Below are 22,701 nucleotides of genomic sequence, written 5' to 3'. Positions count from 1 at the left end.
GTTCTTAGTACAGTATCTCAAAATAAAGAGTAATGGACTCATTTTATAATATAATCCCATATGCAAATTCAAAGATTGTTCTCTCCCCATTCAGTTAGGGTTAATAAGAAATTGAATCTAGGGCTGGGGTTGTAGCTCAGTGGTAGAGCACTCGCCTAGCACATGTGAGGCCCTGGGTTGTATCCTCAGCACCATGTAACAAATAAAATAAAGGTATTGTGTCCAACTACAACTAAAAAATTAAAATATTAAAAAAAAGAAATTGGATCTAGAAAATGAATGAAAATGATTGAGATTAATACTAAAAAGTGGAAGAAAATAACAAGGGAACAAAGTATGTATTTGCTTTCTGTAAAGAAATATGTATATGTTAGGTGAAAGACTAAGTGCTTTAACTAATTTTCACATTGATGAAAAAATACCCAACTGTGGCTAAAGAAGCAAGAACTGAAAATGAAGTAATCCTAAGTCTTTTGTGTGTTTCACAGATGAATCAGCAAATGGCTGGCATGAGTATCAATAGTGCAAACCCTGCAGCAGGTTTTGGCCAGCCCCCCAACACAACAGCAGGATGGTCTGGAAGCTCATCGGGTCAGACTCTGAGCACACAACTGTGGAAATGAAAACTGCAATACAAGTTTCATCCAGAATTAACACCTGACATTCCTTGCTAAAACGCATCTAGTTCCCCTGTTTATTCATGTACATATATTTTTTTTTCTTTTCCCCCCATTTGTTCATATTAGGAATTACCTGATTGACCGTGTTGGTCTGTTACTGATTAAATTTGATGTGGTGAAAAGCAGGTTGAAGAACCATTTTATGTCAGGGGCAGCTTTGCTCATGTTTCCCATGATCTCATAAAACTACATTATTTGAGAAGCTGCTCAGTCAACTTGCATAATCAGTTTTACTCAATAAAATTATAGCTCTAATGTTTGCAATATAAGGGAAGTAGTTATCATGTTAGTAATACCTCTAACAGTATAAACCCCACCCCCAAATTAGCCAGTAATCCTGTAGGAAGGTACTGTATGATCAAATGTTTAATCATATAAATAGAATGTAAATGTATCACTGAGCACTGTTTTCTAGTGTATCAAAATTCTTTTATTTCATCATTCACTTCACTGTGCTGTTGTTATGATGTGCTTAACAGGGAACGTGGTTAGTGAAAGGAAGATAAACCTGGATGTTACTATAAAACTTAATTTAATGAATGTTTAAAGAATTTGAATTTTACCTGCCTCTTATAATTTGGATCTCTTCCTATGTACATAGTGCTAACATGAAGACCTTTTTCTGCACTATATGCAAACAGGGTAACTAAAAGCCACTTTTAATCCTTGAAGGTATATCCAGGTTTATGACAGTAATTGTGTTTACATTTTATGGTGCCTAGTATTGACAAAATGTTATTTCCCTATATATTAAACAGATAAATCCATAGACCTTTTTATTTGTGGACTTTTTTTTTTCCTCCTATAATGAATACTGCCACAAGCCTTCCAAAATTTACTTCATGTGAAGTTAGGAATTGGTAATGTTCAATTGACAAAATACTTGTCATGGGCAAGTATTACACCTATTCAGTTCTACCAATTATCAGGCCAAATGAGGGGAGAACAGAAAAATTAAATAAGATATTGATGCAAGTATTTTGCATCATTAGCTGTACTGTACAAAAATTCTCCAGTTAAGTTGGAGAGAAAACATGCAGAAAAAATGAAGACAAAACATAAATTTTGTACCATCAAATTAGTTACATTAACTGACAAGCTCTGTTTAGACAGATGTCCATCAGATGACAATAAAGGCCGTTGTACTGAAGTAAAATAAACAATACCTGAATGCTCTGCATCCTAAACACCAGTCATCCTCTTCCACATCACTGGCCAGGTTGACTGTGCCAGTTTTTGCTTCATCTTACACCTCAATTTTCACTGTGTCCAGGTGGTACTTGGGCTCGTTGGCTAGATTAACCTTCTCTGTCCGAGTGTGCCACACAAGAACCTAAAGGGGAGGGAAATATTTTGGGCAGCCACATTCTCAGCGCTGATACTCAAGGCCAAGCAGCACAAGTGAAATGAGTACCTTGGTGCAGTTATTTGCTTTTGGTTCCAGTTCTTCCACTGTTGTTATCTGTTTTAGAAAGTCAGATTCTTGCATCCCTGGCTGGGACCCACGACGCTTAAATACAGCTTTTGGATTAGACAAGATGACTTGAAGACTTACAGCAAATCCTTTGTGAAAAGTTTAAAAAAAAAAAAATGACATTAAAGTAAAATATTGGTGTACTTTTTCTTTTTTTCTGAGGTTTTGGTCACATCAAAAAAATGTCAAATACTATGTTATATTTTGGTTTACCAAGTTTAATAGGAATATTACCTGCTTTATCATCTCAAGAGGAAAATTAGTCATTACAGTGCAAAACAGGTATACCCATGGGACATCTACCATAAAATATGAAGCCTGGTTTGTGGTTAATAAAAGGTTTCACAGAGATTATCATAACGCCACTTTTGATATTCTGAACTCAGTGCAACTAGAACAATTGTGGACCTACCTTAATTATCCTTAGGGTATGAGATCCAGATCATCCACATTTCCTGCCTGCCCTTTAACATCATTGTGTATTTTTATCAAACTCAGCACTACTGGTGTTGTATTAAGAAGACTAGTTATAAAAGTCAATTACATAGAAAATGAGTAATACCTAATTTATAATCATTTGTTTCAATCTAAAATGGTGAGGGGAGAGGGGGTTAGAAATTAGTTTAGAAGATATAGGCCATTTGAGAACTAGTTTTTAGTATTTGGGGGGAAAAGGGGGCTGAATGCTCTGCATCCTAAAAGTGGTAGCTCACTTGCTTGGCACACACATGAGGCCCTGAATTCGCTCCCCAGTGCCTCAAAAAAGAATGTATAAATCCCCTTCAGTGATTTGGTTATATAAAATGTCATTACTGTTTAAACCGTAGTTTAACAACCTTTGCACTTAAACCTCAGGAATGAAAGCACTCTACAAGTTATCAAGTCATTGTTTTGAAAGTCTGAAGCCCTTTTGCTTTTTATGACTAAGGTAACAATGTAAAGTCAGGCAACCTCCCAGAGTTGAAGTTGTGAGGACCAGTTCCCAGGAACATTTCTTAGCAACATCTTATCCTTCTCTACATTAACCTGAATTGATTTATGCTTATTTGTGAAAAAAGTTGTACTAGCAAATTTAGTACCAAATGATACCCAGCAGTAGTGGAGGAGCTTTGAGGAAACCATACCACCATTCTTTTAACCTCTCTAGGTGCCAGACTGAGCAGTCTCATGTTCTAGACCCTGCTGCCTTTTGGGAAAATATTAATACTCAGCTGTGTACAAACTACTTGGTATAGTTGGTACTGAGTAAAGCAAAACAAAAAATCATGAAACAGCCTGAAGACTCCCAGTATCTCCACCAATCCTCCAGGGAGACAGCACATTATAGCAGAAAAACACTGAATTTGAAATGATTAGCCTTTTCTGTTGTCTAGGTCCTTGCATTTGGGACACTGGCCAAGTCATTCAATCTTTCTTGATGCTGTAACTTCTATATTTCCTCATTTGCAAGAGAAGTGTGACCCCTTCTTAACTTTGATATATGAAAATCTGTGGAAGCACTCAATTGAATACAAAGCACTATTCAAAAGATTACAACAAATATATTAAAAATAGCACTGTGAATAATTTCACGAAGGGCAGGTGTATTGGCCACCAGTTGTGGCTAGAAGAATACTGATTGACAGCTAAAGGGTTTGTAAAACATTTTTGGTAGCAGAGCTACACCATCTGCATATCATACCACTCTGATAACAAATCCAAAGCTGCTTTCAGGCATGGCTAGACCATGAGACATAAAAGAACACCAAAGATTCAAATTAATATCAAAGTGCCTTTTCTCATAGTCCAGCCAGATTTTAGTGCTAAAAGATTTCTTGCTCTTTCATGTAGCTTCAGCCCTTTTTTTTTTTCAGTCTAAATGAGAGTTGGTCCTTCTCAATCATCCTGAAGCTTCTGACATATTCTTTAAATAGCTTATAGGTACTGATTTTATTTTCCCTTCTCTCAAAAAAAAAGTCCATATTATGCAAAAGTAATTCTAAAAAATGATATGAAACTAGTTTGATTTGATCTTCCTCATTTTCCCCAAAGACTAAAACATTCATTACCATGACCACTGAAGGAATCAGATTAAGAGTATGCTCTTACTTTCCTTTATTTAGGACTATCCTAACTCACTGCAGAGTTACCTGGCAGTCAGCAGAGTGACACGAAGCCACACACCCTTCTGCTGCAAGGACCCCTTCTCCATTTGGAGAAGAGTGGCTGGCTCACCACAGGAGCAAAGGGCTTTTCTTTTTTCTAATACAAAGAGTAGGCGTGCATAGTTCAGGTGCTTCTCTATCACCTACCTCAATTTCTTTGCCCACATCCTCAGTAAGCTTTTCAAAAGAAGCAGGTCACAACCAGCAGGCAGGGACCACAACCTAACTAGACCAAACTGTGAGCTGCTTTGGGGGAATCTTGTGCTATTCTGAGAGTTCAGGGAGAGTTAAGGAGCTCCCCCTCTGAAACATGCAAAGAGTTTTGAGGTCCTAACCACTGATTTTCGACCCAAAATGGAAATCAGGTTTTCTTCAATTCCAAGTATTTTTGCCTCAAGAATTATGTCTTCCCTTTTTTAGTGAGATTAGTTTGGCTTTAAAAATCTTGCTGTGGCTTTTGAGATATTGAATGGAACCTTATGAAAATCAGGTGAGTAGTATTTTCTGTCCTGTCAGTTATGTAAAAAAGAAAATGAAAAGGGATTGTTCTGTGGGAAAAAATAAAAAAAGATTTCCTAACTAACTTCTTCAGGCAGAGTTAGGTGGGGAGGATATATTCTCTCCAAGACTGGGACAGAGCCTACCTCAATACCTTCCAATGATTACTAGGTAGAAAAATTGCAAGTTGTTCAAAGTTTAGCAAGCCATTTCTACTTCTGGTCAAGATAAAGCAACAGGGACTGGACTGAGTTTTCTCTGTATTAATCACTAACATCAGACAAAATGTTTGAAGTTTTTCTAGATATTGGAAAAGAGGCAGTTAGGACAGATATCTCAAAAAAAAAAAAAAAAGGTACATGTGAGACAACAGCCCCAACCTTCCTGAAAAGTGTTTGCAGGCCACACCACAGGGCAAGGAACCAAAACAACTTCAGTCTCCTTGAGTTGAGGAAACAAGTGAGAACTTGAGGAAGTCAAGACAACTAGAATTTGTGAGTACTAGGAAAGAAAGAGCTCTTGATCAATAGAACGTTCTCCTCAAGTCTTGAACTGAGCATCATCAGCTCTGTAAACTCCCCAAGACCATGGTAAGAACTCATGACAAAGAGCAGATAGATCAATTAATGGGGCTTACATAGGCTGGAAATAATTCACATTAGCAGCCAGACTGGGCACAGTTATGCACATCTATAATCCCAACAACTCAGGAGGCTGAAGCAGGAGGATCACAGGTTTGAGGCCAGCCTCAGGAACGTAGTAGACCCTAAGTAACTTAGCAAGATCCTGTCTCAAAAAGGGCCGGAGATGTGGCTCAGTGGTAAAGCACTTCTGGATTCAATCTCCAATGCCAAAAACACCGCGAAATAACAAAAATCTACAGCCAAGGTAGTGCTACCATGTAACAGTGGGAACACCTGGAAGAGTATGTGAAAGGTTATTGTGGGGTTAAATCAGCCCTAAGGTCTGAGCAGTTCTAACTTTAAGCCAGAAAAAGATTAAAATGTTTAAGTGTCTTAACTGTCAAAGTACAAACCTCAAAAATATTTGCATATATAATAAAATATATATATATACACACATATACATGTGAGATACATACTATATGTATGTATGTGTATAGAAATAGATATATCAGTACCTAGCAACTTAAAATTTAAACATTTAAAAAAAATTAGCTGGGCATGGTGGCACATGCCTCTAATCCCAGCAGTTTGAAGGATGAGGCAGGAAGATTGTGAGTTCAAAGCCAATCTCAGCAACTTAGTGAGACCCTAAGCAACTCAGTGAAACCTTGTCTCTAAATAAAATATATAAAAGGGCTGGGGATGTGGCTCACTGGTTAAGCATCCCTGGGTTCAATTTCTGGTACCAAAAATAATAATAATAAAATATTATTATTATTTTCAAATATTATCTGGGCCATTTAAAAACCACCAGATGTACAAAGAAACATGAAAATACAATCCTATGTTGAAGAACAAATTCAGTCAACAGAAATCACACAGATGATCTATCAGAGAATGACATAAAATATAAACAAACATACTTCATATGTTCTAATCCTATGAATAATCAATACAGACACCAAAGGAAGGACTCAGTATGCCAATAGAGAGAAAGGGAGATATTTTTAAAAGACCAAAGTCATCCCAGTGATAAAAACTACAATGAGATGAAAAATAGACTGGGTTGGTAAATGAGACATTACTAAATAAAAGATTAGTAGGTTTAAATATATAATAACAAAAAGTGCCAGATGAAACACAGAAAGACCAAAGCATAATTGTGTCACAGAGACTGAATGAAACAGGGAGACAGTAAAGCTATATGAGGCTTCAAGAACACTATCATCAACCATCCACCCATAATGGCGTCTTGCACCATCTTTTCCATTGCATATGGAACACTACCAAGCTAGATGATAGTCTGGGCCATACAGCAAGTCTCAATAAATTTTTAAAATTCAAATTGCACAAAGTATGTTCCCTGACAGTGGTAGAATTAAAATAGAAATTACAAAGATGTATTATTTTCCAAAACAACTTAATTCTAAATAAAATTAGACCAAAGAAGAAGTAAAACTGAGAAAGTAAGAAAATGAGACATTTCCAAGTTTGTAGGATGCATCTAGTGTGGTACTTTGATGGAAAATTAAGGGTTTTGTTTGGCTGGTTTTTATTTTCCTTGAGGAGACTGGCTGGCCCCAAAAGCCTGGGCTCAAGAGATCCTCCTGCCTTAGCCTCACCAGCAGCTAGAATAATAGGCACACGCCCCCACATCCAGCACAAGATTAATATTTTTTAAAAGCTTTAAATACCTTACATAAGAAAGGTCTTGATGACCTAAATCTCTCTTTATAAACTAGAAAAAGTAAACGAGACTCAAAGTAAATAGAAAAAGGGTTCTAACAAATATAAAAGCAGAAATCACTGAAGTAGGGATAGAAAACACTAGAGAAGATCAATAAATAAAAACCTGCTCCTTTTTGGTGAGGAAGAAATAGAAGTGATCAGGAAGTGGAAGATACAAATTACCAACATCAGAAATGAGAAAGGGGAGATCAGAACAGATTCTACAAACATTAATATTAAAGGAGAATTATGAGCAACTTTATGGCAGAGAACTTGACAAATTCTGACTACCAAAGCTGGCTCAAGAGGGAACAGTTAACTGTATCAAGATACAGTAGCCTTGTATCAAAGAAATTGTCAAAAATATTCACACACATGTGCACATGCACACGCGCACACACACACACACACACACACACACACACACACACAGTCCTCCAGGTCCAGACAGCATCACTAGTGAATTCAACCAAACATTAAAGGAAGAAGTGATGGCCATTTTACATTACTTTTTGCAAGAAAATAGAAAAGGACGAAACACTTCTCAAATTATTTTGAAAACAGCATTGCCCCAATACTAAAAATCTTACAAAGACATTTACAAATTGCAGATCAACGACCTTCATAAACATAGGAAAACTTCAAAACTTCAGCAAATCCAATGCAACAGCACAATAAATCGTGACCCCAAGACTGCAATGTTGGTTTATCATTTCAAAATCAGTCAATGCTAATTCAGCACATTAACAAACTTAAAAAGGAGAATAAAATCTCAAAAGATGGAAAAAATGCATTTGACCTCTAGTCATGATAAAAAGAGAAAAACCTCTCAGAAAACTAAGAACAGAAGTGAACTTCCGCAATTTATACGGGTATCCAGACAAAAATTTACCAACATTTTAGTTAATGGTAAGAAGACCATGAAAAGCCTGAAGTTTGGAATGAGGTGAGGAGGGCAGCTCTTGACTTTTAATAAGCAATGTAGTTCAAGTCCTTGCCATTGAAATAAGGCAAGATCAGGGGTGTAGCTCAGTGGTAGAGAGCTGGCCCAGCAGGTGCAAAGACCTGGATTCAATCCCTACTACCAAAAATGAACAGAAAACACCACAAGATTGGAAATAAGCAAAAGTACACACAGCAGAGCTCCTCTTCCTCTTCGCCTCAGGCCACAGCGTCAGCAGCTTATCAGATTCTCCACATACTCGTCCCATCATGCACTCTGTCTCTAGCTGCACATGATCTAATTTCAGGAAGATTATTCCAAATCAAGACTATTTCAGTTTCCATGGGATGGCTTTTGGCAATAATACTTTCATAGTCTGGTCACATGACAGATGCTCACAGCTTTCTCTCTGAACAGTCACTGGACAGATGTACTAAACTACTGGGCTCTTTACACACATGTATTGCTAATGAGTACCAAGTGATTTCAAAAATCTGTCCATTTTAAGCAATAAGAAAAAATGATTTGAACTTCTAATTAAAGTGTATAGACACAATACAGCCATGGAACTTGCTGGAGAAAAACAGATATGTATATGGCACCTCTTCTCTTGGAGGTGGTTGATTTTCCTTTCATCTCTTTTCCCAGGAAAGCACATGTGGCCTTTTGGAATACTCTGTTTCAAACTTCCCTGCTACTATCCCCCTGTGAAATATAATTCATGCATATTAAAACATGCTTTTTAAAATGGTATGATTAGCCAGTCGTGGTGATGCATGCCTATAATCCCAGCAGCTTGGGAGGCTGAGGCAGGAAGATAATAAGCTCAAAGCCAGCCTCAGCAATTTAGTGAGGCTCTAAGCAACTCAGCAATACCCTGTCTCAAATTTAAAAATGAGAAAAAAAATGGCTGGGGATGTGTTTCAGTGGTTAAGTGCTCTTGGGTTCTAACCCAGGTACCAAAACAAACAACATCAAACCCCCCAAAACAAACAAAATGGTATGATTAGTGGATTTTAGTACATTCCTAACCATGGATACCATTCTTTGAAAATATATTCTTTTACTATTGAATGGTCTTGACACTCTGGGCAAAAATCAATATACCATAAATGTAAGGGGTTTTTTTCTGGGATTTATATTGTATTTCATTAATCTATATGCTCATCCTTATGCCCAAATCACATTGTTTTCATTACTATAGCCCTATGGTAAATATTTAAACTGGGAAGTATAAGTCTTCCAACTTTGTTCTTTTTACAGATTGCTTTGGCAATTCCAAATCCATTTTCCATATGAATTTTTGGATCATCTTGTCATTTTCTATCAAAAACGCAGACAGAATTGATAGAGATTATACTGAAGCTCTAAACTAATTTAAGAAATATTACCAATTCAGCAATATTGCAGCTTCTAATCCATGAACATGTCTTTCATTTAGTTCTTTTTAAATTTCTTTTATTAATACTTTATAGCTTCCAGTGTATAAAAGTCTTATACTTCTTTTATTAGTATTTTATTATTTTTGACATGATTGTGAATGAAACTCTTCTTAGTTTCTTTTTGGATCGTTTATCACTAGTATATGGAAAAAACAGTGGGTTTTCATGTATTGAACTTGTATCCTGCAACTTTAAGGAGCTCATTTATTAGCACTTGTGTTTTTCTTAGAATCTTTTTACGTAAAACATCGTATCATAGATAAATAAATGACAGTTTTATTTCTTCTTGTACAATTTGAATTCCATTATAGTCCTTTTTCTTGCCAAATTGCCTTGACTACAACCTACATTACAATAGTGAACACAGATGCAAGAGGAATCATTCTTATCTTTTTCTAGATATTTGGAAAGAAAACTTTCAGTCTTAAACTATTAAAAATGTTATTAGAAGCTGGGAATATAGCTCAGCGGTAGAGCATTTACTAGCATGTGTGAGGCCCTAATAAAAGGAAGGAGTTTTCCAAAACTGCATTTTATCAAATAGAAGTTCCCTTCCATTCTTAGTTTACAGATCTTCTACTGTTTTTATCATGAAAGATGTTGAATTTTTTTTTTGCAGCGGGGGTGGGGGGGTCAGGTGCTTTTTCTGCATCTAGTAATATGATCATGTGGCTTTTGTCCCTTATTCTGTTGATCTGGTGTATTGCACTGATTGATTTCTTGTATCTGAACTCACCTTAGACTCCGGGAATAAATCCCATCTGGTCACAGCATATAATACTTTTCAATGTTGTTGGATTCCCTAGTATTCTGTGTAGAATTTTTATATATGTCCAAAGGGACATTAGTTTGCAGGACATTAGTTTTTTTATTTAGTGATTTCTTTGGTATCAAGGTGCTGTTGGTCTAATAGAACATTTTTTTTAGATCATTCTATTTTTAGAAGTGTTTGTGAAAGATGCTGGAAATTTTTCTTTAAATGTTAGAATTCACTTGTGAAGCCATCTAGAACTGGGCTTTCTCTAAGTTTTGTTGAACTAATTCAATCATTCTGTACTATAGTTCTATTCAGATTTTCTATTTTGTCAGTTTCCACAAAGTTTTTTTCATCTAGGTTAACTAACTTGAGATGCAGTTTTACATAATATTCTCTTAAATACTTTTAAAAAGTGTAAGATTTGTGGTAATCTCTTGCTTTCCTTTCTGATCTTAGTAATCTGAAGCTTCTCTTTTTTTCTGGGAATTCTGACTAGAAAGTTTGTAATTGTTTTGTTTTTTAAAGAACATTTCTTTTGATTTTCTTTATTGTTTTTCTATTCTGCATATCATTTATTTTGCTGTGATCTAATCATTTGCTTTGGACTTAGTTTCTCTTTCTAGTTTGATATGATAGAAAGTTAAGTTTTTTTTATCTGAAATCTTTCTTAATACAGGCATTTGAAAGCTATAAATTTATCTGTAAGGTAAGGTTTTAGTATATTTTATTTCTATTTTTCATTCATCTCAAAGTATTTTCTAATTTCCCTCATGATTTATTCTTCTACCAAATGGATACTTAGGAGCAATGTTGTGGTATTGATTTCTGTTGCTACAATAAAATGCCTGAGACTGGATGAGTTATAAAGAATTATTTTAGCTCCTGGTTCTGGAGACTGAAAAGTCCGAGGACAGAATGGCAGCATTTGGCCAGGATGTCATGACATAGCAGAAGGTACAGGGGGAGGTGTGCGTGTGTGGAGGAGGCCCAACATGGGGGCAGCCTCACTTTATAACAACCCTGGTGGTAACTAATGCAGTCCTGGAGAGCAAGGCCTCGTGTACCTACCTGTTCCACTACAGGTTCTCATGTCCTAAAGCTGAATGTTCACATGTCTGGCATGCTCCGTCACAACCATGAGAAGACTCCCTCCCAATATGCTACTTCCTTACAAGGAGACATAACTATAGCTTTCCACATTGAAAGAGAGGATCTCCTTCTGTTGCCTAGGCTGGCCTCTTGCTCTTAGACTCAAGTGATTCTCCTGCCTTCATCTCCTAAATAGCTATGTCTACAGACCTGTACTTAATTCCACATTTACTTCTAATTATAATTTAGAATCATTTTCTTCTGAAGAGGAATGAAAAAGCATGTCTTGATTTTTAAATAGGTCTATTAATCTGCTCCAGAATACTGGCTGAAACTTTAGGATTGCTTCAAGGTGCATTTTTTTAAAAATTATTGTCTAGTTTTTTAAACTTATCAAATGTCAACTAGCAGCCAGTATTCTTTGTGGTGGGAAAAATACTACATTTCTAAGTAGTATTATGTACAACTCATTTAAATCTCTATTCTGAAAACAATAAAGCATCATAGAAAATGAAATCTTCTAAGGAAACAATCATGATGAACAAGGATGGAAAATTTGATCCTAACACCAAATGTAAATTAAGAAGCCTTAATTAACTTAATACTAAAAATACCCATGAATATTTTTGTACTAGAAATGCACTGAGGTCCAAGAAATGCACTTGTTCTTTTTGCTCAATATTCCAAAAGACAGATGGGAATGAACCACTGTGTATGCTGTGCATGGTGGTGTCCACAGGCTAATTGCTGCTGCAGAAGGGTCATTGTTTTGTGTTTTGCTTCATCTTTGAGTTTTTTTTTAAATAAAAACATAAATGTTATACTTTGTGTGTGGTGCTGGAAATTGAACCCAGGGCCTCAAGCATGCTAGGCAAGTGCTGTACCACTGAGCTGCATCCTCAGTCCCATTATTTTGAAACGGGGTCTTGCTCTGTTGCTGAGGTTGGTCTTGAACTTGTAGTCCTCCTGCCTTAGCCTCCAGAGCAGCTAGGTTTACAGGTGTGTGCCTGTAAACCACACCTGGTTCTAAATAACTTCTTTATAATATTATTCTAAATAATTTCATTCTTCTGGACATGCTATTATTCACAAAGTTAATAAACAGGGGCTGGGGTTTTGGCTCAGCAGTAGAGTGTTCACCTACTGCGTGCAAGGCCCTAGGTTCTATCCTCAGCACCACCTATAAATAAATAAATAAATAAATAAATAAAGGTACTGTGTCCAACTACAACTAAAAAATAAATAGCTTAAAAATAAATATCTTAAAAATAAATAAATAAAACCTTCATGAGCACCTAAACCTTTAACTAGGTGTTCAACTCTGATGTAGCCTGAAACCCTGTGACCAGACTTAGACTGACATGGAAGCCAGGACCTCCTCAAGGTATCTGACCCCAAGAGCATCTTCACATTTGCCCCAGCTTCAAAACAATCTCCTTAGATTTTGTACATATGTTTGAAGGGAATGTGGACAAAGACCCTCCTAAGGGCACAAAGACAGCACTGAGCTGCAGCCTGGGGAGACATCCTTCAGTCAGCTTTTCTCTGAGCCAGACTAGGCTTCTGTGACGTTAGGCTCTTCTCTGAAACAGCTGGCCAGGGACAGGCTCCTGAGCAAAGATCAAGCAAGACACAATGCCAGCTCAACGCCCCGGGGCTTTCCAGACACTGCCACCAGCTGTACCACCTGTCAATATATCTGACTCCATGCCACTCTTCTTGTTATTATTTGGTTTATTATTTAGTAATGTCTAGTGTTAGTGTGTCAAGGCTATACAGGTTTTTCTTAACCTGGTATACTTTCAATCTTCATTAATGTCAAACACAAGAAATAAAGGTATATTCTCTGTGTACTAAAGACACTGTTATATACAGAATGACTAAATCAAGCTTGTCATATATTTAGTTTTTTACAGCCTTAGTATTTATCTACTTAGATCTGTAAACCTCAAGGCTATTTCAAAATAAAAATAAATAAAAGGCTGGGGAGGTACCTCAGTTGTGGGGAGCCACTCTGAAGGACTCGTGCCTTCCATCCTGAAGTGTGAGACTTTGACCATCACTACATTTCGTAGTGATCTGGGCCTTGTCCCAGTTCAGGAAGTTGAGGGCGTGTCTTCAGATGTAGACCATGGGCCCCTTGGGTTGAATTACACTCACCTGTCCCTTGTAACCCTGCCCCTTCTGGCCTTTTTTGGATGGAACTTTCTAAGAACAAGGGTTTCCCCAATTAAAGCTCACTCTCTCGCGCCAGACTCTCCTTTTTCTTGCCACTCTCCTGACTTTTTCTTGCCAGACTCTCCTGACTTTTTCTTGCCAGACTCTCCTGACTTTTTCTTGCTCTCCCATTTGGGAAAGCCTGAGGCCAAGAGTGGAGAAGCCGTCCTGACACTTGTTTAAAGATAAAGTGTGTGTCTGTGTTTTATCTGATGTCCCTGGAAATTCACAGGAATGACCTTAAATTCCGGTGCCTGTATGGGTGTGGGAGCAGCACTCAGTAATTAAAGCAGTTGCTTTAGCATGTGTGTGGACCTGGGATCAATCCCCAGGATGACACACAAATCTGTAAACTTTAAAGACATGTGTTAAACACATCTGCTAGTGTCTATGATACTCATTTGGGGGTTCACTGATGTTTGTTAGCTGGGTGAATGTTACACTTTGGTGTATGTAGCTTTCATCAGTGTAAGTCATTCTTCTCTCTGTGTCTTGACCTCTATCTGCTTTGCTCAGTACTGACATGAAGGCTCCAGCTCTGGGCTTTCTGTCTCATCCCTTTATCATCCATCTTCATCACAATTTAAAGTGTGACTTTTATAAGAAATGCAACTTCATTGCTGTGTTTTCCTTAGAGCAGTTTTTCAGCATTTATCACAATTGCTTTATCTTGTTTATTATACATTTTTTGGCTTTCTCCTTCTTTTCTGACTTTGAATAAATTTTGTTCTTCCTCTAATGATACAAAAGTTTTTCTTATATTTGATGTCCTTGTTGATACTTTAAAAAGTCCTTATTTAAAACATTTTAAAATGTTTAAGGAGATGTGTATGTGTATGTGTGGTACTGAGGATTGAACCCAGGAATCCTCTGCCACTGAGCTACACCCTCCAGTCCTTGTTTATTTTTGAGACAGGGTCTTGCTAAGTTGCCCAGGCTGGCCTTGAACTTGTGTGCATCACCACGTGTGGCAAGGAGTTTTTAAAGAACTGATATTTTCTTCTTATCATTATGAATTAAATCACCTCTGTGACACACCCCCATACCCTTACTCCTTGAAGGAACCCACCTATATAGAGAGCTTTCATTTTCCTCTGCCCCCAACAGGTGTTACCAGAATATGCTAAAACTGTCATTTGAAAATTTTATTTTCATATCATTTCTCCCACTTCCAGATTCCAACAAACTGCTTTAAACTTCACAGTCTGCATTTGTCATTATTCATTCTAAACTGTCAGTTGCTCACTGCTTTTTCTGGTATAACAACCTTTCATTTTTAAATTCTTTATTCCAACTCACTTTGGCTAAAGTACTTTTGTTAATTTTTTTCCTTTTTTGAAAGAAATGTCTCTTTTATCTGTAATAATATCTCCTTTATCTGAAATGTCTCTTTTGTCCTCGCACAGACACAATGATTTCACTGGACACAAAATTCTAGGACCCATTTCATTTCCTCCAAACTCTAAGCATCTTTTTTCATTGTTCTCTCATTTCGTATTATGGAAATCTGACTCCAGTCTGATTTTTCTCTCCTTCATAGGGAAGGAGCTTGTTTCCCTCTGAAAACACTTGAGATATTTTTTTGCTTTAAAATCCTGGCACTTGATTCATTCATTCATTAAACAAAAATATACATAAATAAGCAAAGTGTCAGGGACGGTGGAGAAAGTGGTAAATAAAGTCAGTCTGTCAGTCCCAGGTAGGCTCATCCCGGAGCTGGGTACACATGCAGTGACAGTGTTGCAAAGGGTCCACGTGCTAGTGAGGAAATTCCAGGAGGCTGCTGGGAGTCAAGGATAATTACACAGAGATAAAGGATGGGGAGGGGAGACAGGAGAGGATAGCTGCTCCAGGAAGAGATAAATCTGTGTGAAGCCCCCACAGGAAACAAGAGGAAGATAACCTGAGAGAGGCGGGGAGAGCAGGGACACCAGACCTCACAGCACCTGGGAGGCAATGGAGAAACCAAATACAGGAGGTTGACAGACAGGGAGCATGTCACTAGGGACAAGGACAGAAGCTGTACAACTCGTTAGGAGGTTTCTGCTGATCTAGGAAAGATGACAGCCAGTGTGGTAGGGAGGAAGTAGGAGATAGGAGGTAGCACAGTGGGAGGGAGAGACTGGAGAGTGAAGTGACCATGACCGTGACCGTATATGGTGTGGATTCTAAGAAAGGCAGTGTGGTGGCTGTGGCCACAGTGGTGATACAGGATTACCAGCTGCAGCCAACTTCTATCAAGCATTTACTGTGAATCAGGCATCCTTCCAGGTGATGAATGTATTATTAATGTATTCATTTAATCCTCACAATGACCCCCCCACCAAGGACACACTGTTATTATCATAGCTTACAAAGGAGGAACTGAGGCAGAGAAAGGTTACTTTGCTAACCCACTTCTAGGAACTGGCAAAGCCGCAATTCAAACCTAGTAATGGAGCCACTCTCAAAACTCAAAGGTTAAGAAAATGGTATCCTATTTCTTGATATTTGTTTCACATACATTTATTTTATTTTCTAATTCTGAAACTCTTATTGGATATATTGGATTCAAACTTCTTTTCCCTCCTCCTCTCATAGTTTCCATCTCTTAGTCCTTTACCTGCTAGTTTGGTAGAATTCCTGGAGGTCTGCTTTGCCCCCACCTATTTATATCAAGCCCCTCCAGGTACCAACGTTAGAGCCACTGTGCTCTCACTGTCACACATGGGTTTGTTCCTTGTCTGTTCTCTAGTTACTCTTTTATCACAGCTGCTAACTTTTTAAAGATACCACATCCTTAAAAACTTCACTGTGAATACACAATTGAATTTTTCTCTCTCAATTCCCATTAACTATTTCAAAGGGAACACCTGTGTTCCTTTTTTTGTTTTTTTTAAATCTATTCATTTTTGTAAAAGAGGTCAAGACTGATCTCACCAATTGAGAGACTACATTTTGGGCACCTGTGGCCACTTAGAGCAGTTTCCAAACAAAAACCCGGAAAGAGGTACAGTGATGGACGCAACACTTTACAAGGGGCTTCGCTAGTGGGCTCTACGAGTTTTCCCCTTCATGTTAATGGAGGCAACTGCCCAGAGTTAGGTAGGGTTTTGCCAGCAATCTCCATTCCCACAGTGTTAATGAGGTTGAAGCCCCCCTCCACACACTACTCCCCACTGTTCCACTGACGTGAAGTACATTCTCTACCAAGCAGAGGTTACCAGTGTGCTTGGGGAACTGGTCCCCGCTAGCCGCCAGGTCTCTCTGAGTTTGGAAATCTTATGGAGACACCATCACTTACTTTCATATGAATCTTTCCTTTAAGCTGCATACTTTTTCCTCTATCCAAGCCTATCTTTTTAAATCTGAAAAAAAAATTCTTTCAAATTTCACTATATAGTTCCTTTTCTGTTTTCCAGCATAATTTTAGATATTTTTTCTAACTTCCATTTCTTGCCAGTCTTTTTAATGAACAGAGAAAGGGAGACATTGTTAAAAAAAAAAAACATTTTAGTTAATTATAAAAAGACCATCCTTATCTCTCATCCATCAACCATTCAGGTGAGTGGAGATTTTAATCTCTTTTTTAATAGCCTAATATACAACAATTAACTCAAAATGGATCAAGGACTTAAGCATAAGAGCTAAAACTATAAAACTCATAGAAGAAAATAGGGAAAAGCTTCATGATTTGGAAAACCTTCATGTTGGATTTGGAAATGAATTCTTATGATACCAAAAGAGGAGGAAACAAAAGAAAAAAAAAAGACTACCAAAATTTAAAACTCTTAGTTGATGTCCTAGAAGTAGGGAATAGAATAGCGGTTACTAGAGCCTTAGAATGGGGTGAGCAGGGGTGATGGGAAGAGGATAGTTAACAGGTACAGGGGTGCAGCTAGCTAACAGGAATAACTAAATTTCTGTAGCACAGGAGAGTATGTTTGATAACAATTAACTGAATATTTTAAAAGAGCTACTAGAGAGGGTTTTGAATGTTTCCAACACAAAGAAATGAAGAATGTCTGAGATGATACATATACCAATTACTCTGATTTGATCATTACACACTGCACACATGTATCTATGTGTCCCATAAATAAGTACCATTTCTATGCACCAATTAAAAATGTATTTTAAAATTTTTTAAACTTTTGGTAATCAAAAGGACACCATCAACAGAGTGAAAAGTTAACACAAAATGGGAGCAAATACTTGCAAATCATATATCTAATATGAGATTAACATTCAGGACATATAATGAATTCCTGAAACTCAACAATAATCCAAACAACCCAATTTGAGAATAGGAAAAGGACCTGAATAGACATTTCTTGGAAGATGATGTACAAATGGCCCATAAGCACATGAAAAGATGCTCAACTTTCTTATCAGTAGAGAAATTAAATCTACTATGAGATACTACTTCATTTGGATGGCTATTATAAAAAAATTAGCAAAACAAGAAATAAGTATTGGCAAGCATGTGGAGAGAATCTATAACACTTTTGCATTGTTGGTAGAAATATAAAATGATATAGGTGCTGTGGAAAACAGTATAGTTCCTCAAAACTACTAAAGAACTTCCATATGATCCAGCAATTCTATTTCTGGGTACATATCCCAAAGAATTGAAAGCAGGGATTCAAACAGATATCTGTAAACCCAAGTTCATAGCAGCAAGATTCACAGTAGCCAAAAGGCATAAAAAAACAAATGTCCATCCATGTGTGAGTGGATGAACAGAATGTGGTCTGTACGTAATGATGAAATATTCAGCCTTAAAGAAGGAATTCTGATACAGGCTCAATGGGACCTAGTCAGTCTAGAGATCTCAGGTAGGATGGCCTCATTACCAAGATTTCTCAACAGCATCATTTCCATAGAAAATACTTGTATCAGCCAAGGAAGAAGACAACTTAAGTTAGAAAAAATATATTTTTTTAATTCTAATAACTGAAAACCATTACCACCAGTAAAGGGGAAAGATTGCCTATATTCATTGATGATACATGTTTAATGCATTAAAAACCTTTTTTAATTGACATAATAATTACACATATTTATGAGGTACAAACCTTCAGACTGACTCTGGGTGGCCTAGGAGGGGACTATGACGACCAATGGACTATTATGAACTACAGGAAGGAAAAGTAGCAGCTTCGACACCTACACTAACTACTCTTCTCCCTGGCTGCAGTTCATAGGCACCTCAAGATTCAATAAAACCAAAACACATGCCCCGCACAAACACCAAGGCCAACCCCAGAGGCAAAGCTGTAACTGACCAGAGGCAGATCCCTGAAATGAGTATCTGCTCAAAGCTCCCTGAGTCATTCTGATGTACACAGACAGTTGAATTAAGCCGCTCTGGATTAGACCCACCTCAGGGAGCCCTCTGAAGTGCGCTCCCTTTTTAAATCTCATCATAAATAAATAAAAGATCCATTGATAACTAAAAAATATTTTTTAAAAATGACAATGCTGTCTCAGAAGGACTAAGGCCGTGGTATATATTTTTCATTTTGATAATCTTTAAGCTAGAAAAGGAAAGCAAGTTAAAATCAATGAATTCAGCAAATATGATTCAAGCTACCACTACTGTCAGGGACATCGCCAGCCCAGAGACACGGGAAGAGTCAGGCCCTCTCTCCTAGAGGCAGTCACCAGTCGGCCAGGCCCAGAGGACAGTAACATGAGCGCCACCTCGTGGTCATATGCACAAGGGCAGGGTTCTGAGGGGAACAAGTGGGAGGGGCATCTAAGGAGGACAGAAAATCAGGAAAGAGTTTCCAGAGAAAGAGACTCCTGCATCACTGATGCCATGTGAAGGGAGACTAGAAATTAGGCAGGCGAACATGGGAGACAAAGTAACATTCTATATTCTGAGCTGGACGGCAGCATGTGTCACTCTTACTGATCTTAAGACCATCAGCTTAGGGCAATGGGGGCTGCCCCTGCAGTTGGCAATGGTGGATGAGGTGGAGACTGAAGCACAGATTGCGACTGGGGTAACCTTGGCTGCTCAGGTAGCCCTGAAGAACTTGGGGTAACGTTAACTTCGGAAGCCAGTGCAGAGAGGTATGACAGTCAGAATTCATGGGCCAAGAAATTGGCATGTGTGCCAGCCCCCAGGTTACCTGTGCAGAGACACAGCCCTTAATCCTATTTACTCGAATAAACTGTCTACCTCTGTATAACAAATTCAAGATGAAAAGTGTATCTGCTGATGCTCTCAGGAAAGTCAGGTTGGAGAAAAAAAACATTTCTTCCCTTTTGTGACTTGATCAGAAAATGAGAATCATTCTTTTAAATCCTTCCTCACATGTCACTAGTAATTTGTACAATGAATACGTGCATGTGCTCCACACAGACTTCCTCACTCACAGGGACACATGGGACGCCTGCTGTTACCAAATACCTTGCGAATCTGAATGTTACAAGTGGTCTTTTCTTTTGAAAGCTCAGTGCTTTTGTTTGTGAAGGTAGTGATCCTCTTGCCCCACAGTTCCCTGCCCATGCTGGCCTCTGGGGTAATCAAACACAACTTTAAGCTGTCCATCTAAAATCATTTGAGGGGCTGTGGCTGTGGCACAGTGGTAGAGGCTCAGCGGAAGTGTTCGCCTAGCACATGCAAGGTGCTGGGTTCAATCCTCAACAACCCCATAAAAACAAATAAATAAAATAAAGGTATTGTGTCCAACTACAACTAAAAAAAATATTAAAATTGGTTGAGTTCAAAGTCACAGTCTGGTCTCATTTCTTGATTAAGATGAAGCACTCATTGAATATCTATAATGTTGTAGTCGGTGCTTTGTAATATTTTATTTCATTTCCCCTATTCTGTAGATGAAGAAACAGAGGCTCAGATTAACAATGTGGTCCTTTGGCTGGAGGTGGGGGTGAGTTGAGATTCAAAGCCAAGCCAAGTGGCCCATTGCTGCAGATGCACTGGCCCAACTTTGAGCAGCTGTTAATCACTTACTCCCTGTGCTACCTCAGACAAGCTACTAGCACCACTAGACCTCAGGCTCCTTACAGTTAAAGGTAATAAATCTAGCAATCTCCGACAGAGTTTTGTGAGAATTAAATGAGAAAGAACAAAGTGCCTACAAATGTCTGGTAAACACTCAGCAAGCAAAATGTATTTACTAGACTTCTGTGATACAAAGAAAACTTCAGGTTTTCAAAATTCTTAGTCTTGAATGAATGGTTTATTCATTGATGCCTTGAAGGGAATTCCAACACATAAATATAGAACAACTAAGATTGCAGGAGGAAGGTATCCTGGAACCCCTTTTATGTATTTTCCCAGCAACTACTAAAGGGCTCTGTGGAAGGCTAGTGGTATAGTTCAGTGATAGGTCACTTGCCTAGCAAGCCCTGGGCTTGATTCCCAGCACCCCCACACACATACATAAACAAAAGGTGGAGAGGCTGTATGGATCCTGTCCACTCTACCTTTGCCTTGCTCTCCCCGCTCACCAGCCATACTAGGGAAAATTCCCTGATTATAAGCACCAAGATGAACAGGTGCTCCTTACCTCCATTCAACACAGCAGTGACCACAGAACCTGTGACATATTAGATGTGTACCTTGCCTTCAATTCCTTAGAAGGCCCCTTGATGGATACGAAATGAGCAACAGGCTTCCTATGGCCAGAACATCACACTACCATCCTTGTGGCTCTGCAAGTTGTCAGGACAGGATTATCACCTCTGGCAGCTAAAGGTGAAGTCCCAAGTTGGTCCCCTATTATGGTACATTAAAAGGCACCCTATGATATATCAAGTCACTCTATTGAAAACACTGAATAACTGAATCTTTCTTATATGGAACATTCATGCATGGAAAACAGCAGGCTTAAATTACCAATGGCTCCAAAGGAACAAAAAGGTCACTTCATTTTCTTGAAGTGTTTATACTCATGACGCAAAGTAAACATCATTAGTTTTGACTCTGCTCCTTGGGCTTAGATGGCCTTCTGATCCAAGTTGGCTTTCAGCTTATCACAGTATCATCTGTCAAGAAAGCGTTTGCCAAATTAACCCAGGCAAAATTTCTTGTTGACAAGTATCAAGACAAAGGAGCCCTGTATCACTATTATTTCTACATCCTTGCAGAGAACCCACAGGAGAGCATCAGTGACCTTCATGGAATTATCCGTCGGCCCTGGCCCTCTCCACACACAGTCACCATTTGCAATAGCCTTTCAAAAGTACATTTTGGGAATGTACTCCAGAACAGAGCAATGCTCAGAACCTTCTGAGGCTGGGTTTGGGGTCCCTGCTGGATCAGGCACAGCGTGCACAAGGTGGGTCATGGCTTCTGCCCACATGGAGGCTGCATCCCAGTGTGTGTGGGGGAGTTTCAACAATGACACAGACGTCATGCCACTGTGGCAAGCACTATGGCTCATAAGCACAGGAGCATATAGATATGGCAAGTCCTGATGGGGGCGGGGCTGTCAATCTGGGACGTCAGCAAAGGCTTCCCTGGGAAGATGGCTGCATGGGGCTGAGTTGAGGAAAGCCATCTAAGCTTACCCCATAGTATCTGTGTGTGTGTGGGGGGGAGGTCAGGATGTACTGAAGGGATTGGAAGCCCCAAGGCTGCAAATCTGGATGGTGGTGGCCCCCGCCAGTCTCTGGCAGTGACAGAGAGGTAGAGCTGTCTAGCCCAGAGCATGGCAGTCTCTGAAAAGCTATAAGTAAGGGGCAGCTGAGAAATTCATGAAAGATTCCTCTTCTTTCTGCTTTGAGGTACAGTGGGGACACCAGAGAACAAGGAAGAACATAGCAGATACTATCGCCATCTTCCTCCTCATCTCCAGTCCCTGCATACTCCAAGTTCTCCACCAGGAAAAGGACCCCAATGCACCCAGAGTAGTAGGGTTTTATGACACACACCCCCACCCCCGCCGCCATACAGACTCCTTTTTTTTTTTTTTTGCATAACTGGTGTTCTGATTAATAGACTGTTCTAATTATCCAAAATGACTATTTTTTTCTGCCTGTAAATTTCATTCAAAGGATAATACAAATTACACCAATTAAAACTAAACCAAACTTAAATTTAACACATCAGTTATCATCATATCATACAACAAAAAAAGGTGTTAAA

At 38.5% G+C, this 22,701-nt stretch overlaps 2 protein-coding genes across 3 annotated transcripts in view; one reads left to right on the top strand and one right to left on the bottom strand.

The window, feature by feature from the left end:
- Smap1 (small ArfGAP 1) overlaps positions 1 to 1,468 on the top strand; it is a 171,906-nt gene extending 170,438 nt beyond the window's left edge. For both annotated transcript variants that reach the window (XM_077801688.1, XM_026391320.2), the window contains one exon: positions 489 to 1,468. In XM_077801688.1, coding sequence (XP_077657814.1) covers positions 489 to 623 — 135 coding nt within the window. In that variant the 3' untranslated portion in view covers positions 624 to 1,468. The remainder of the gene's footprint in view (positions 1 to 488) is intronic.
- A 418-nt stretch (positions 1,469 to 1,886) lies between these two features.
- The window catches only part of B3gat2 (beta-1,3-glucuronyltransferase 2), a 61,841-nt gene continuing 41,026 nt past the window's right edge, over positions 1,887 to 22,701 (bottom strand). Inside the window, exons 3-4 of the mRNA XM_026391321.2 lie at positions 2,095 to 2,243; positions 1,887 to 2,013 (exon numbers count right to left, since the gene is read on the bottom strand). Coding sequence (XP_026247106.2) covers positions 1,927 to 2,013; positions 2,095 to 2,243 — 236 coding nt within the window. The 3' untranslated portion in view covers positions 1,887 to 1,926. The remainder of the gene's footprint in view (positions 2,014 to 2,094; positions 2,244 to 22,701) is intronic.

This window comes from Urocitellus parryii, chromosome 8 (genome assembly GCF_045843805.1).
Source record: "Urocitellus parryii isolate mUroPar1 chromosome 8, mUroPar1.hap1, whole genome shotgun sequence".
In the NCBI taxonomy this organism is placed as follows: domain Eukaryota; kingdom Metazoa; phylum Chordata; class Mammalia; order Rodentia; family Sciuridae; genus Urocitellus; species Urocitellus parryii.
The sequence above is the reverse complement of the archived record's forward strand: the minus strand, read 5'-3'. Positions and strand labels throughout refer to the sequence as shown.